A 16,564-nucleotide genomic window follows, 5' to 3' on the forward strand; every position below is an offset into this window, starting at 1 on the left:
GTATCCCCTGCATTGGCAGGCGGATCCTTAACCACTGCACCACCAGGGAAGCCCCAAGAGTATTTTAACATGTGGCGAAATGCTCAAAATGTAATGTCAAGTGAAAAACCCTAGATTAAAACTGCACTTAAAACGAGGTGTCAGTTCTGCAAATATCTGCTTCTAGGTATAGTTACGGGAACAGAAAAGAGGCCAGCAGGACATATAACAAGATGTTAGTCACTGTCTCGGGGTGAGAGCATGAGTTACTTGGATCTTGTCATTTATACAGACTTCCCACCACCTGGAAAACCTGTTTTTATAGAACAGGTCTGAGGAGACAGATGTTGTTTGCAATGAACTGCATGGGGTTGACCTCACGGCTCTTGTCTCCATTCCTGCAGGAAGCCAGGGGATGCCGGGAATGCCGGGCCCGAAGGGTCAGCAGGGCTTCCCAGGACCTTTGGGCCAGCCGGGACTGCCCGGGCCACCAGGACAGCATGGCTACCCTGGAGCTCCCGGCCGGGAAGGGCCCTTGGGGCCGCCGGGCACCCCAGGTTTTGGAGGTAAGGATCCACCCTCCCATCAAGGAGTCAGGGCCTCACTGACAACGGAACCAGCGCTGACCCCTTGGGGAATTCTCAGCTGTGCTCCAAGGAGCCCCCCTCTCAAGAGCTGCAGGGGTTCGGAAAGTACCGCACATGGCATGGCTTAAAAGACAGGAATTTATTCTCTCACGGTCTGGAGGCTGGAAGTCCAAGATCAGGGTGTCCATAGGGCTGGTTTCTCCTGAGGCCTCTCTCCTTGGTGTGTAGACGGCCGTCTTCTCCCTGTGTCCTCACAGGGTCACCCCTCTGTGCGTGTCTGCATCCTAGTCTCTCTTTTGATAAGGACAACTGTCACAGTGGGGTGGGACCCACTCCCATGACCTCATTTAACTAACTTCAATCACCTCTTTAAAGGCCCAACTTTAGACACAGTCACGTTCCAAGGTACTGGGGTTAGGATGTCAACGTTTGCATTCTGCAGGGACACAGTTCAGCCCCAGACAGGTTCAGGACATGTATTTCATCAAACAGCCTGAGAAGTCTGCCCTTCCTTTGCACCTGTTGTGTATATTAGGGTTCTAGGTAAGATTTCATAAGGAAAACAAAATTCCCACTGCAAAAGTTCAAACTCTGATCTGCTTTGAAGAGGCAACGTGATTTGTTTCCTGAATGTGAAAAATTTGGAGAAGAAAGGAAAAACCCTCCTTCAGGAAAACCATGGGGCGAGGTGGGCGGGAGCAGGAAAGCACAGACACGAAGCTGTAGACGTTTGCTCAGTGGAGCCCTTGCAGGGGGACCGAGCGCATCACAGAGCAGCTGGGAGGGGCCCAGACGTCCGTGAGGCAACGTCCAGGGTGACCCTAGTCTGTCATTTGCCATAATCAGGTGACGGCTCTGTCCAGGACCGTAGCCGGTCCACACAAGGCACTGCCGTGCCCCACACAGGTCAGACATAAGCCAGATGCGTCCCCCGGGAGTGGCCTCGACCGCGTCCAGAACCTGGGGGCTCCACTCAGGGGGAGTGACGCTGCCGCCCACTGGTTTCACCGTAACGGGAACCCTGGGCAGCGGGTTTGGGCCATCTGTCCCAGTGTTCGCAAGGCCTTGCCTGTTCTCAAGCGTGGAGCACAGCATGGTGTGTGCAGAATCCATGCCAGAGCCCTCCCTGATGGAGCCCACGGTTTGGGAGGGGATGGAATTACCCACGGGAAAGCTTGCGTTTGGCCGGGGCGAGCAGCAGGGTGACCAGACCGCGGGGCCCCGCGTTTGAGACCGCAGGGGAGCTGGTGGGCTAGAACAGCCTTGGGAGGAGGGGACGGGAGGGGCCGGGCGTGGAGGATGGGCCCTTCCTAGGAGGGACAGCCCCAGGAGACCGGCCGGGGGAGAGCGCATCATCTGAGGAGGGGGTGGGAGCCTAGACAGGGACATGGGGCCGGCGTTCAGAAGGCGTTGAATGCCAGCTAAGGGTGAGGGAGCCGTTGGGGGGTTTTAACAGAAGGGCTGAGCTTTGTCGGGGAGGCTGGGGAAGGGCAGGCCGGCAGCTGCTGACACCCTAAGGAGATGAGGACGGCAGGTGTCGCAGGACCTCCCCTGGAACCTAACCCCAGCGGTGTCAGGAGGGCCGCCAGCCACGAGTAACTCCAGCCATTCCAGCTCCGTGGCTTTGCGCCCGAGCGGAGAAAGTCTCATGTGACTCGTGTCCCGCGGGCTGGCCGCCGGCTGCCGGAGAAGGACCTCTTTAGAAAGGCCAGCCTGCGGCGTGCTGCACGCTCGAGTCACACCTTCAGACGCCCCTCTGTGGTTACACTTTCCCATTGTCCTTCCAAGACGTTTTTCTTACCAGAAGTTATTGTTATCGATGTCTCAGAAGTATCGTAGAGGTGTTTTCTCTGTGCAGTTTGTTCATCTTGTTTTATTCTTCCTTCCCCTTCCTGACAGGTCTGCCTGGAGACAGAGGGGAGCCAGGTGACACAGGCGTCCCTGGCCCCGTGGGCATGAAGGGCGTCTCCGGGGATAGAGGTGACCCTGGCTGGCAGGGTGAGAGAGGTCATCCCGGAAGCCCTGGATTCAAAGGAGTGGCCGGGATGCCTGGTGCCCCGGGCCCCAAAGGTGACTGCAGAACACGACCAGGGACCTAACCTGTGGGGCGCGGGTGGGACAGCTCTGCGGGAGGGCGCAGCCTCGCAGCCCCAGGCTGCGTCGGGCCCTGGGGACCAGGCGATGCTGCCCAGGCTGGCTGTGACCGCTGTGCCCCCAAATGCCAGTTTATTAACTTCCCACGAGAGAGGGACTGTCTGAAGAGCGAGACTTGCTCTCTGCCAGGGGGCTGGTCTGTGGACAGGCCCCCGGGAGTCGGGATTCAGATCCGGCGGCCAGGTGGTGAACGGAAACCGAAGCAAAGGGAAATGCCTGGTCCCCAGCGTAGGGTTCCCTGCTCGCGGGGGAGCCTAGTCCCCCCGAGGTGGGGCTCTCTGGCCCTTGACTGCAGCTGGAGACACCGTGCTGCCTTCTCCAGGGCCCTTTGCCAGGTTTCCACGCTGGGTGCAGTGTCAACATCACACCAAGTCCCAGGGCCCCTTTCCAACTGGTGGAAAGACCACGGACCCCGTGACTTCCAGTTTCCCCCTGTCTGTCCGCCTGCATTGGCCTCACGTCTCGTCCCCGGTGGCAGACGGGCTGACTCTGCCCCTCAGGCAGCAGACCAGTCCCTTAGCAAGTGCTGTCCCGAAAATCCTACTGACGTTAAGAATCTTAGCACCTCCTCACACACGTTGCAAGTGGGGCTGTCACCGTGGCAATGAGCCACGCCTAACCCCACGCTTTTCTCATTCCCTCTGCAGGAGTTAAGGGTTCTCCCGGGATGGACGGCTTCCAAGGCTTGCTCGGGCTCAAGGGGAGATCCGGGCTTCCGGGAAACAAAGGAGAGACTGGATTTGTTGGAGTTCCCGGGCTGAAGGGCCTGGCTGGCGAGCCCGGTGTGAAAGGTACGTCACCTCTCGGCCAGGTTGAGACTCACTTTCACGGCGGCCTGACACTGCCTAGAACAATGTTCCGGCAACCCAAACACTAGACACTATTAAAAGAGAAGCCAACTCAGGAACTGGAGGGCTTCCTCCTTGCTTCAATACGCTGGCCGTGTATAAGGAGGGAGTGATGCTAACCGAAGGGAACTTGAGAACGGAAATGACGCAGCATTAAGAACCAAAAACATCCTAAGAAACCTATCCCACCATGAGTATTCCATGGTGCACACGAGGAAGTGAGGCCAGGGGAGAAGCGGAAGGTGAAGTCTGAAGGACAGAGCACCTTTGGCAACAGAGGGACACGGTAGTCCAGGTAGACGGCTACACCCCGTGCAAAGAGACGGTGACCCCCAGAAGCGAGCCTGGTCCAAGCCCTGGCCTGGGTGGGCAACCCAAGACCCCAGGTGGGAGATTCAGGAAGGGTGTTCCCAACGACCCACATTTTTTCATGACATTTGTTCAGACACCCTTGTTCTCAAAGTATCACCATGGTCTCTAAAACAACTGAATTAGTAATAACGAACGTTGATGGGGATGTAAAGACATGGGAACCTCAGACCCTGCTGGAGGGAACATCAAATAGTGCAGCCAGGGTGGAAAATGTCAGCGGTTTCTTAGAAAGAAAAGCACAGAATGACCCAGAAAATCCACTCCTGGGTGTGCGCCCAGGAGAACTGAAAACACACATCCACACAGAAACTCATACACAGATTTCGTAGCAGCATGGTTCATTATAGCCCCGAATAGAAACAACCCAGATATCCATCACGGATAAACAAGATGGGGCATAGCCACGTAAAGGAGTACTAGGCAGCAGTGAAAAAGAATTAGGCTCTGACACGTGCTACGACACGGATGAAACTTGAAAACATTGTGCCCCATGCTGTCTGCTTCCGTGTGTATGAAATGTCCAGAACAGACCTGTCTGCAGAGACAGAAAGTGGGTTAGTGGTTCCTATTGCTGGGGAAGGGGGGACAGAGGGGGTGACCGCTGATGGGCACAGGTTCTTTGGGGTGATGAACATGTTCTGAAGTCAGTAGTGGTCCCTCCGGCCAAGGCATTCTGTGCCCCCCTCCCTCAAGGAGAGAAGGGTGGAGGAAGACGGGTGTTCCCATCACCTGGGCTCCCAGCTCGCAGCCTTGGGGGAGCTGTGCCACCCACAGGTCAAGGGAGTGACTGCATTCTGTTTTCTTCTAGGCAGCCGAGGGGACCCCGGCCCCCCCGGACCACCTCCCATCATCCTGCCAGGAATGAAAGACATCAAAGGAGAGAAAGGAGATGAAGGCCCCATGGGACTGAAAGGATACCTGGGCTTGAAAGGTGAGGCCCCGCCTGACCTCAGAGCCGGTGGCCTGGGGCCCCCTGCCTACCCCAGCCCCTCGCAGTGTGCGAGAGTAGCAGAGACGCCCCAGCACCCAGGCCACCTCCTGTGCTGCAGCCCTCCTGACACCCTGACGTCCGCACCAGGGGCTGGCGGGTGGTTCTCGGGGGCCCGGGGGGGTGGAGCAGGGTCCCCCCAGAACTTCACACTCAGTCTCCCTGCAGGCCTTCCCGGAATGCCAGGGATCCCCGGGCTGTCAGGAGTCCCTGGGCTGCCGGGGAAACCAGGCTACGTCAAAGGAGTCAAAGGAGATACCGGATTCCCCGGCGTGCCCGGGTCACCAGGATTCCCCGGCGTGCCCGGCTCCCCCGGAATCTCAGGGTTTCCGGGCTTCACAGGCAGTAGGGTAAGTGGGCATCTTCTGTGAGTTCCTCTCCCCGTGGCCTGCTGGCCGAGCACTGCGGTCCACGGTCCCTGGGGGACAAGACTCAGTTCTGCCACTTACGGGCTGAACGACCCTGGGCAAGTCACTGAACCTCTCTGTGCCTCAACGTCCTCGTCTCTCTAATGGGCAGTAACAGTACCCACCTCACAGGCTGCCATGAGGCTTGAACGGGCTCTTGAGATGGTACCCAACACGTTTGCCCGGGTAAGCCTGGCAGAGGGTAGGGCATAGTCAGCCATGATTATTACTACCACTGTCACGGCCATGGTCTGTGTCATTGATGTTATTTATTTCAATGAAACTGCCGTCATTACTGCTTTACAGTTTAATAAGAACAGGTGTGCGAACCAGCTTCCGCACTGAAAAACTGCAGGACTTTTTTACAAAATGATGACATCGCAAACCTTGAGAGTTGGTTTTAGCAGAACAGCTGGATACGCTGACCCTTCAAAATTGCAAACTTCACCAAGTCAGACAGAGAAAGAGAAATATCGTATGATATCCATTATATGCGGAATCTAAAAAGAAATGATGAACTTACTTACAAAACAGAAGCAGACTCACAGACTTAGAGAACGGACTTATGGTTCCTGGGGGGAGGGGTTGGGGGGAGGGATAGTCAGGGAGTTTGGGATTGACATGTCCACACTGCTATATTTAAAATGGATAACCAGCAAGGACCTACTGTATAGCACAGGGAACTCTGCTCAACGTTATGTGGCAGCCTGGATGGGAGGGGAGTTTGGGGGAGAAAGGATACGTGTACACGTATGGCTGAGTCACTTCGCTGTGCTCCTGAATCTGTCACAGCATCAGGGTTTTTTAATAAATTTATTTATTTGTTTGTTTATTTTTGGCTGCATTGGGTCTTCGTTGCTGCGCGCAGGCTTTCTCTAGTTGCGGTGAGCAGGGGCTACTCTTCATTGCAGTGCGCGGGCTTTTCATTGCGGTGGCTTCTCTTGTTGAGGAGCACGGGCTCTAGGCGCACAGGCTCAGTAGTTGTGGCACGTGGGCTCAGTAGTCGTAGCACGCGGGCTCAGTAGTTGTGGCGCACGGGCTTAGTTGCTCTGTGGCATGCGGGATCTTCCGAGACCAGGGATCGAACCCGTGTCCCCTGCATTCTTAACCACTGCGCCACCGGGGAAACCCCTGTCACAGCATTGTTCATTGGCTATACTCCAATATAAAACAAAAAGTTTTTTTAAAAAAACTACAAACTTCACGAACGGCCATGTAAGATGGTTTCATGTTTGGCTTTGCTCCAGGGCGACAAGGGAGCTCCGGGGAGAGTAGGCCTTCACGGCGAGATCGGCCCCATCGGTGACTTTGGTGAGTGTTGGTGGGACAGTGAAAACAGGGCATCCCCGATCCAGGGCATCCCGGGCAGTGTGGGGACGTCAGGCCTGTGGGTGCTTTTAGTTATTTGGAAGCAAATTATTCTTATTAGGAAGGTAGTGTCATAGAAGTTGCTAAACTAACCACAGGAAGACCTGACTTCAGCCATCTTTTTTGCACCTAACAGGTGATATTGGAAACACTATAGACCTTCCAGGAAGTCCGGGCCTGAAGGGGGAGGGAGGCACCGCTGGAGCACCAGGTACCCGAGCGATTCTCCACCCCTTCATCTTCCGCAGCCTTGCCCCCTGGTCTGTCGTCACTCATGCTTGCCGACCGTAGCATTACTTAGTGAGCCCACGGTCACGATGTAGGGATGGTTTGAGGCCCTTAAGCCCGACGTGTAAGGAGGACTGGAATTTGTAATTAAATTGAGCCTGAAGACGTCAGGAAACCTTTCTCTCTCTGAGAGGGAAGATGGAGAGAATCAACATTCAGTGGATGGGAGGAGCTGCAGCCTCTAAAATGTACCACACGTGCCTGTTCTGTTGGGACACATCCTAGGGCGCGAAGCAAGTGACACAGTGACCAGAGCCCTTGCAAACTGTGAAAGGGGAGCGGAAGTCAGACCTCTCTACTGTGTAAGACAAGGGGCGGCCCCCCAGCCCTGTGTACATCAGGGGGTGTCACGTGGCATGGCAGCTCACGCCCCCTTCTCTGAGCATCACTGAAGTTCAAGGTCAAAATTCCTGCTTGTGTCATATCCCATGGGACTTGGAATAGATGCCTCCTTCCTGGGATTTTAGCTTGGGAGACCCCACAGGTCTGCCTAGGGATGGCTCGGGTTGGGGGAAAGAGTCTGTCCGTGTGTTCGGCCAACAGGGAGGGTGCTGAGCTTTACTGAGAGAAAGAGCTAGAATGGAAAGGGGCATTCGGTCTAGCTTGAGAGTGGAGGGCCGTCACTTAGGAACAGGTAACCTCACCTATGAACTCCTCTGGGCTCCCTGTAGATCTACAGTTTGGTCTCCCGACGGCTTTATTCCCAGACACAAGGGTACCTTAGGCTGGCTGGATCTCCCATCCTAAATAATTACTTTGGCAGTTTGGTTTATAAAAGCAGAGATGTGAGACCATCTTTGCCACATATGTCACTAACAACGGCCTCGTTTGTTCAATTGAAAATGTGTGTGAAGAGAAGCTGCCCCACCCCAGGAAATATGGTTGCTCCCCCTTGAACGTTTAGCTTTTAGTTAAACTGAAGCCCAGGAAGTGGAGTCTCCCACTGTGTCCATCCCCAGGGGACTGTATCGTAGGCGCAGAGGGGCAGTGTCAGTTGTCAGCATCCTCGGGGGTGCTCCGTTCGCCCGAAGACAAGTGCGGTGTAAGAAGTGGGCTCGGCCACAGCGCTTGCCCCTGCAGCGTGGGCGGGAGGGGCCCAGGGGCCCCGGGCAGGTGGCCTGCCAGTGGGAGGGCCCCGGGGACCGGGGGCTCTGGCCTGGTCCCTCCTCGGAGGATGAGAGACAGGCTGCACTGGACTCTGGGTCCAGGTGGAGGTGGTGGAGACCGTTTATGGAAGAAATAGGTAAATAGGGGTTTGGAGCAGATTTTAAAACACTAACGTAATCCATAGAAAACAAGCAGAACGTCTTAGGTGGTTTTCTTCAAGACCACGAGCACGTCGACAGTAGCTGTGTGACTGTGTAGAATCGGGGTGGTCTGAAGTTTCCAGAATCTTCCAGCATCCCAGAAACACCAAAACCTGTGGCACAGAACAGTGTCACTGACGGGAAGGCCGCGCTTCTCTAAGTCCACCAATGAGCAGGGAAGCACCTGAGGGGCTCGTCTAAAAGGCAGATTCCGGGCCTGACACAGACCTGAGAGGCTCAGACATCTCATGTTTTGACTAACCCCCCGGATTCCCCGGCACAGCGCCCATTAGAAACCACTCAGATAAGGGCTCAGATGAGGGGTCTGTTGCCCCTTAACAAGACGCCCAGAATGTGGCGGCTTAGAGCACCCACCGCTGCTGTTACCTGACAGTTCCTGAGGCCAGGAATTCGGAAACAGGGTGGTTCTCGTGAGATTCCGGTCATGAGGTCGGGCGGGCTGCCTCATCTGAAGGCTAGACTGGGCCGGACCATCCACGTCCAAGGCGGCTCTCGGCGGGCGGCCTCAATTCTTCCCCGCGAGCTTGAGTGTCCCCACGACGTGGCAGCTGGCTTCCTCCAGAGCGGGGACAGAGTGAAAGCAGTGATGATCTGTAGGAGCTGGGCTCGAGGTGGCACCGTGGCACGTCCACGGTGTCCTGGTGTTCACGCAGTTCAGCCCTACTCGGTGTGGGTGGAGCTCACAAGGGTGCGAATGCCAGGACGCAGACCGCTGGGTGCCAGCCTGGAGGCTGCGGACCACAGGCTCAGAGCAGGGAATTAGGTAGAAATTTAGTTGAGGAAGGAGCCGTCTAGATTTCCACCCCCACTCACAATTGGAAGCACCAGTGCGAAGGCAGCATCCTTTACCTGGTGCCCCCTTGAACCCGACGAGCCTTAAGCCCCAGTGACACGACGGCTGTGGTTACAGGTCTAAAGGGATTCTTCGGAGAGAAAGGATCAGAGGGTGATGTCGGCTTCCCTGGGATCACCGGCCTGGCAGGAGTCCAGGGCCCTCCTGGACTTAAAGGGCAAACAGGTAAAATCCCAGACCACACCCACCTTCCCCCAGCCTGCCCTCCCTGGGCCCGGCTGGACGGTGCGGTGGCCAGTGAGGCCGAGTGCGGCCGAGCGCCCAAATCTCCAAGGGCCCAAAACAAGGGCGGCCAGTTCTGCCCGTCTGCTTTCCCCCCGCGGTCGCAGGCGAGGCAGCTCCCTCCCGCCTGTCCCTCCCTAGGTCCAGCCCAGCCCAGCTGTGGCGGAGGCACGGGGCCGACGGCCGTGTCTGTGCGGCCACCGTCTGTCTCTCTGTACATGTTTAGACAGTTCCTGTGACGGCTGCCTTTCGTGCGTTTCAATTGCAGAATTCACGGGGGATCCCGCGTTACACGAGTGAATTCGTTCTGTGCTTTTTTCTTGCTGTCGTTTTGCTCGCTGTTGCCCGGGATCTGTGAACACAGACGGGCTGATCCTCAAGGGGTCTCTGGGTTCTCCCCAGGCTCCTATGTGCACGATGGAATGAGATTACGAATACACAAGCTGTTCTGTTTGGCCAGGCTGCGCTAACCCTGCTGAACTTGAATGCGGGGTCCAAGGCCACGTGGAAGGGAAGCTGGTTCTTTCCCGCAAAGTTCCTCCCCGAGGCAGGACCCGAGCTGGAGGCCACGAGGCCTCGGGGTTCCTGTGTCCCCCTGAAGGATGTGTCTGTCCCCCAGGCTTTCCAGGACTGACAGGGCTGCAGGGGCCTCAGGGAGAGCCGGGACGGGCGGGAGTGCCCGGCACCAAAGGAGACTACGGCTGGCCGGGGAGCCCAGGCCTACCAGGTAAGACCCCTCCCCTCTCTGCAGACACGAAGCAATGGCAACCTGCAAAGAGGCGTTTACTCCCCAGAACGATGAACAGAAACCTGCCGGGAGACCTCAGGGTGACTCTCAGTCAGCACCTGGGCGGTGCAGAGGCACAGATGCAAGGGTCCCCACTGAGCGAGGTCTGGTGCAGCCCTTGGGGGGCTTGGGGAGTTACTCGGCCCGGCCTTGACAGGCCTAGGTCAGGGGACAGGCCCTTGGACACTCTCCTGTCCAGAGTTCAGGGGGGCGCACCCCGACTCCACATTCACTGCCCGCATCACAGGAAGAGCTGTCGCCTGCTTCCCAAGTCCCACTTTAGGCTGGTCCTCGGAAATCCAGAAGGGAAGGAAATGATACCAGGCTGTTGGTTCCAAGCACCGTTTTTATACGTACGGTGACTCACGGATCAGGAAAAGAAACACACAGCACTGCCCAGTCCCCTTCTGGCTGTAACGAGTCTGTAAAAAGTTTCCATGAAAACAATTTTTAGGTTAATGGTTCTCCTGGGTGACACAGAAGTGACTGATGTACATGTCACAGTATTTGCTGTACTTCCGGTTTGCCCAGCTTTCGAACACACTGGATGGGCGACCGTATCACAGCAGAAAAAAGCATCTGGTTATGTTAAGGGTCTCCCTCTGCTCCGCCATGGAATAACCACGAGCGTCCTCCACAGGTCTGCCCGGCCTCCGCGGCATCGGCGGATTACACGGCTTGCCAGGCACCAAAGGCTTCCCAGGATCCCCAGGTACCAGATGGCAGTGGGGCAGAGGACCGGGTGGGCCGTCAGGGACTTGGACGGGGGTCGGGGAGCTCAGGGAGCAGGGCGGGCTCCGTCCCTGAGGCCACGGGGACTCAGTCCCGTCTGGCTCCTCCCCCCAAACGCTGCAGACCGGGGGCCCAACCAACAGGGAGTTAGTTACTCCTCGCAGGTCTGGAGGCGGGAAGCTTGGGGTGGGTGCCGTTGCGGCAGAGTCCGGGTGAGGACCCTCTTCCCGGCTTCTCGCTGTGTCCGCACACGGTGGAGAAGGAGAGCGAGCTCTCTGGTATCTCTTCTTATAAGGACGCCAATCCTATCAGGGGCCCTTTCACCCCAAACGCCTCCCAAAGGGCCCCCTCCAGACCCCATCACATGGCGGGTTAGGGCTTTGACAGATGGGTTTAGAAAAGACAGTTCCCTTCACAGCAGTGGCGTATGGGGGGTTTGGCAGGGCAGGGTGTTCCGTAAGGAGAAGAAAGTGAGACCTTTAAGAAATTGTGAGAAGCTGCTCTTGGAAGTTATCGTGACCCTTTTTTTCCTGAAGGAGATACAAAGCCCGTCCTTGCCAAAAGCCAGTGACAGAATGAGGTCTGCGTGATTAGCCCCTTCTGGGATCTCAATGCCATCTGCGTGTCCATCGATTCCTCAAGGGGGATGAGATCCCCTTTGTGCAGAAAGCTTCCTTTTTACCCTTGTCCCCCTCTGGGAAGATGCCATCACATGTGCGAAACTCTCAGTGGCTTCCCTGAAATTTCTTTATTTTAAATTTAGTTCCTTTCATCTTAAATCTTAATGCCCTGTCTTTGCATTTAATTTTTAAAATGTATTAACTGGACTAATAATATTTGCAGGGCATATTATTAATATATGTTTTTTAAGGACAATTGTTTTCAGATTATAAAAGTTCATGCTGAGTAGACAAAAGCTTAAAAAAATACACTTAAGCAAAACAAAAAAAATACCCATAGTTCTACCACTGCTTTTAGAATATTCTCTTTATAGATGTTTTACGTAATCAAACGTTCATCTGTCTACAGGTAAATTTGGATGTGTGGAATCATATGTAAATTCACACACTCATGCTTCAATTAACATTTCAATTCGAGTTTAGATGGTCAAGTTATGTCACTGACACCAACGACTTTGAGCCCCTGATGTGGGAACAGGGAAGGTTTTCAATAGCATTTCCCTTTTCAGCCTAACTCAGGCTTAGCACCAGGAGCCCGGGGCCTTCGGCAGGTCTCAGCTGCAGGACCATCTGCGTCCTGGAATCTGGGATTTTTCCGGGGGTCCTCGGTGGCCTCCCCTATAAAGCAAAGGGGTTCAGTTACAATCCCCAGGATTCCTTCCAAGTGGCAGGGTCTGGGGCACCAAGGCCACCTCGGAAGCTGACGTCTCCACAGCTGCCATTGGGTTCTCTGTTTCTGGGTCTGACTGAGAGCGTTACTATCCCTCCACTCATGAAAATGGACTCTGCCCGGTCAAAGACACTGACATCTGCTTGTCAACCTGGCCACAGGTGCGGACATCCATGGGGACGCCGGCTTACCAGGTCCTGCCGGGGCCAGGGGTGACCCAGGAGAGGCCAACACCCTTCCAGGCCCCGCAGGACCCCCGGGACGGAAAGGGGAGCGTGGAGTCCCAGGTGAGGCCAACACCCCAGTATCACCATCTGCACCCCCAGAACCACAGTGTCCGTGAGTCTGAGAGATGAGAGGCCGGGGGCAGGGCAGGTGCCGGCTCCTCTAGGGAGAATTTCTTGTTGCAAACTTCCCACTAGTGTTCCATCGTTTACACTCCGTCATAATCTTACTCCGCTGGGGTTACCTATTGACCACACTCCCTTGTAGGACAGATAAGATCACACTCCATCCCCTCGGTGCCCCCAGGGTTAGGTGTGCACCCGGCACAGGGCCCTGGCTGTGACGCGCGCACGGAGTGTTGGATAGATGAGCGGATGAACGCACCACAGCCCCTGAGCTGTGCCTGCGCGCCAGGCCTGGGCCGTGGTGGGAGCAGCCAGGTGGTCTCAGCCGCTAAGCACAAGCCCCAGCCCCACCCCCTGCCCATCCACCAGCAAACCAGGCTCGACCTAAACTGAGAGGGAAGCGCCCCAGCAGGTGCTTTCGGCCCAGCACCTGTCTCCTGACGGCCGGGGCCCGCACCCACCCCCAGCTCAGCCCAACATGCTGTCCACGGGCGCCATCTGGGCAGCCGGCAGGCCAGACAGGCCCGTCACACCTGGGCTTCCGAGACCAGGGCCTGAGCGCCCGTGCTCTGGGCAGAATTACCCCCGAAGCTAGACCCATCGACACCCAAAGGAGAAGCCAGGCCCTGAGGAGGCCGGAGACCCTGATCTCCTATGGGGGGCGGGTATCTCAAGGCCCACGGACCGCATCATCTGATTCTCCAGGGTCTGTCGCCTTCCTCTCCCCTTTCATTAAGTGCGAAGTCCAGAATTCCCTGATATCCCAGCCCCACAGCACTGATCTGAAGGCAGGAGGAGGAGGAAGGCCGGCCAGCTGGGGCCTTTGTGAGTCCTGGGGGGTGGCGTGCGGTTCACACAGCCCACCCAGGGCTGAGGACCCAGGCTCAGGCCACCAGCACAGCCCAGCCAGGGGTGAGGACCCAGGCTCAGGCCACCCGCACAGCCCACCCAGGGCTGAGGATCCAGCACAGCCCACCCAGGGCTGAGGACCCAGCACAGCCCACCCCGGGCTGAGGACCCAGGCTCAGGCCACCCGCACAGGACCACCAGCACTGTAGCTGAGGCCTGAGGCAAGCGCCGTGTAACACAGTTTTCTCTGTGAAGCACATCCCAGCCTTCCTGAAACTCTGGACAGCACTTCAGCGTGACACTTGGGGGCCATTCTAAACAGTGAAATCACCCACAAAAAGCACAGAAGTGCAGAAAACGTGGCACGAAATTGACAGGAGGAGGATCCTTGCTGACACTCTGAGCTGGGACTCACTCGCTCCCTCCCGCTTGTCTAAGAGCGCTGCGGGTATTGACTGGGGGTCACCAGTAAATCTCAGTGGGGGAAGCAGGATGGCAAGTACAGAATCTGTGGGCAGTGAGGACGGACTCTGCCCAGGACGCTGGACATCGTCGGGATCCAGGATCCTGAACGACGGCACGGGGAGGACTGAAATACCAGCGCCGGGCACCCTGAGCCTTCCACGACGGGTGCTCTCTGGGCCAACAGGGCTGCCCTGTCAGTGACGCCCTCCCCTCAGGGTAGGGCCAGGTGTCACCCACAGGTAGCCCCATCAGCTGTCCCTTGAGCAGGTAGCATGCCGGTGAGGACAATATCCCAGCAGAGGCAGGTCCACGGGACCCTCTAGGCAGCGAGAGGGGGCTGGTGGGAGTAGGGACAGGCAGTGCGGCCGCTGTCTCCCCAGACCCGCCCTGAGAGCCTGCGCTGGGCGCCTTCCATCACTGCGTCTCCTTGTTGGCCCTGCTCCTGGACAGGTGAGGGCACAGAGAGGAAACAAGATGAAACGCTGGGTGCTGGTACTAACCAATTTCTATTTCCCTCCTAAGGGGAACGAGGCCCGGTTGGGAGCCCAGGACTTCAGGGGTTTCCAGGCATCACCCCCCCTTCCAACATCTCTGGGTTACCAGGTGACGTAGGCGCGCCTGGGATATTTGGCCTGGAAGGTAAGCAGGGCTCACACTGGGATACACTGGAATCTCTGGGGACAGGAGCTGGCCACGACCTGATTGCTTGAGGGATAGAACGCTTTCGTTGGCCCCTTGAGGGCATGACGCTGAGTGAAATAAGCCAGACAGAAAAGGACACATACCGTCTGATAGGAGCTCCCTAAGTGACCACATTCATAGAGACAGAAAGCAGATAGTGGGGGCCAGGAGCCGGGGGAGGGGCAGTTGGTGTTCAGTGGGGACAGAGCTTCCGCTGGGAAGATGAACAAGTTCAGAGAAGGATGGTGGTGACGGCTGCACAGCAGCGTGAATACACCTCAGGCCACGGAACTGTACACTTAAAAATGGTTAAAATGGTAACGTTTACGTTACGTGTATTTTACCACAATACAAAGCAAAGCTGCCCAGCGTTACACACTCGCCAAAGCCGGTCCCCTGAACGGGTGACTTGCATCCGGCCTCCCCCGGTCCCCTGAACGGGTGACTTGCATCCGGCCTCCCCCGGTCCCCTGAACGGGTGACTTGCATCCGGCCTCCCGGCCGTGACTGTGCCTTCCTGCTGTGTACACTCACCTTTCTTGGGACTGATGCCAACAGGTTATCGAGGTCCCCCGGGGCCACCTGGGCCCGTGGCTCTTCCTGGAATCAAAGGAGATGAGGGGAGTCCAGGAGCCCCCGGAAACCCGGGGACCAAAGGATGGGTCGGGGACTCCGGGCCCCAGGGCCGGCCTGGCGTGTTCGGGCTCCTGGGAGAAAAAGGTAAGGGTCGGTGCCTGTGGGGGGCTCCTCTCAGGGAGGCTGGCGGCGCTGGTCAGAGATGGCCAGAGCCCCCGCCCAGCCTCACGTGTCCTCAACGTCCTGCTTGTCCGGAAGGGCCCAGAGGGGAGCAAGGATTCATGGGCAACACAGGCGCCGCCGGGAGTGTGGGAGACCGAGGCCCCAAAGGACCCAAAGGAGATCGAGGACTCCCGGGTAAGTGAGTCTCAGAGGGGGCGCCCCTGAGGTCATTCTGTCACAGGGACGTGGTGGTGACGGGTTGTCGGAAGGGCTCTGAGCGCCTTGCAGGTGGGCTATCACCCACCCCCCCTCTAGAGAGCGCGGTGGCTCAAAGGAAGCTCCGGAATTGGTTCAGTGGGTCAGAAATGGAATAGAGACCAGAGCAAGAGAGCAAAGTGGTCCTCACGCATCATCTGGTCTTTCTTTTCCCTTTCCAGGTGCCCCGGGTGCTGTGGGCGCCCCGGGGATTGCAGGAATCCCCCAGAGGGTTGCCATCCAGCGGGGGCCAGTGGGTCCGCAGGGAAGAAGAGGCCCTCCGGGGCCTCAGGGGGAGATGGGACCCCAGGGCCGCCCGGGAGAACCAGGTAGGAGCACTGCTGCGGGGCCACCCCTCGTTTCCTGTTGCTTTGCTTTCACTTCTGTTCTCCTGCTGGAGAGCACTGGCTGAGCACCCGTGACGGAGCGTCGCATTCTTCCCGGGGCACTGACGCGTGTCTCGGTGGCTGTGCAGGTTTCCGCGGGAATCCAGGGAAGGCAGGGCCCCAGGGAAGAGGCGGCGTGTCAGCTGTTCCCGGGTTCCGAGGAGACCAGGGGCCCGTGGGGCTGCAGGGGCCCGTTGGCTACGAAGGTGAGTGATGGTGACAGAGGGGGCAGAGGGCAGGGAGCTTCCTCCAGGTCCCGCTGTGAGTCTGCTGAATGGACTGTGGTGTACGGGGAGGGGTCAGATGAGCCCCGAGATGAGCAGAGATGAGGGGCTGCACCCCGTAGCCCAGAGCCTGGGGCCCCCGCTGCAGCCTGGGTCCTGGGCAAGGCCCATATACCTGCGCCCACCCGGTGTCCCCCGCACCTGGCAGAACACCTGGCACAGAGTCCCCAGGACAGGCCGGCCTCCTTCCTTCCCCTGAGACATCTGCAGGTGCCTCAGAGAAGGAAGCAGCGGACATATTTCGAGAGACAAGATTCCTAAAGTTCTTGAAGGCCGGAAACTATGAACTGAAA

The 16,564-nt window shown here is 57.3% G+C and overlaps 1 protein-coding gene across 4 annotated transcripts in view; it reads left to right on the forward strand.

Moving 5' to 3' along the window:
• The window catches only part of COL4A2 (collagen type IV alpha 2 chain), a 178,171-nt gene that overhangs the window by 155,599 nt on the left and 6,008 nt on the right, over positions 1 to 16,564 (forward strand). For all 4 annotated transcript variants that reach the window (XM_059995832.1, XM_059995829.1, XM_059995831.1 and 1 more), the window contains exons 30-45: positions 384 to 545; positions 2,466 to 2,636; positions 3,368 to 3,511; positions 4,749 to 4,871; positions 5,097 to 5,278; positions 6,583 to 6,646; positions 6,840 to 6,914; positions 9,230 to 9,337; positions 10,014 to 10,121; positions 10,822 to 10,893; positions 12,425 to 12,550; positions 14,450 to 14,566; positions 15,167 to 15,328; positions 15,443 to 15,541; positions 15,784 to 15,930; positions 16,077 to 16,193. In XM_059995832.1, coding sequence (XP_059851815.1) covers positions 384 to 545; positions 2,466 to 2,636; positions 3,368 to 3,511; positions 4,749 to 4,871; positions 5,097 to 5,278; positions 6,583 to 6,646; positions 6,840 to 6,914; positions 9,230 to 9,337; positions 10,014 to 10,121; positions 10,822 to 10,893; positions 12,425 to 12,550; positions 14,450 to 14,566; positions 15,167 to 15,328; positions 15,443 to 15,541; positions 15,784 to 15,930; positions 16,077 to 16,193 — 1,977 coding nt within the window. The remainder of the gene's footprint in view (positions 1 to 383; positions 546 to 2,465; positions 2,637 to 3,367; positions 3,512 to 4,748; positions 4,872 to 5,096; positions 5,279 to 6,582; positions 6,647 to 6,839; positions 6,915 to 9,229; positions 9,338 to 10,013; positions 10,122 to 10,821; positions 10,894 to 12,424; positions 12,551 to 14,449; positions 14,567 to 15,166; positions 15,329 to 15,442; positions 15,542 to 15,783; positions 15,931 to 16,076; positions 16,194 to 16,564) is intronic.

This window comes from Delphinus delphis, chromosome 18, assembly GCF_949987515.2.
Source record: "Delphinus delphis chromosome 18, mDelDel1.2, whole genome shotgun sequence".
Classification (NCBI taxonomy): domain Eukaryota; kingdom Metazoa; phylum Chordata; class Mammalia; order Artiodactyla; family Delphinidae; genus Delphinus; species Delphinus delphis.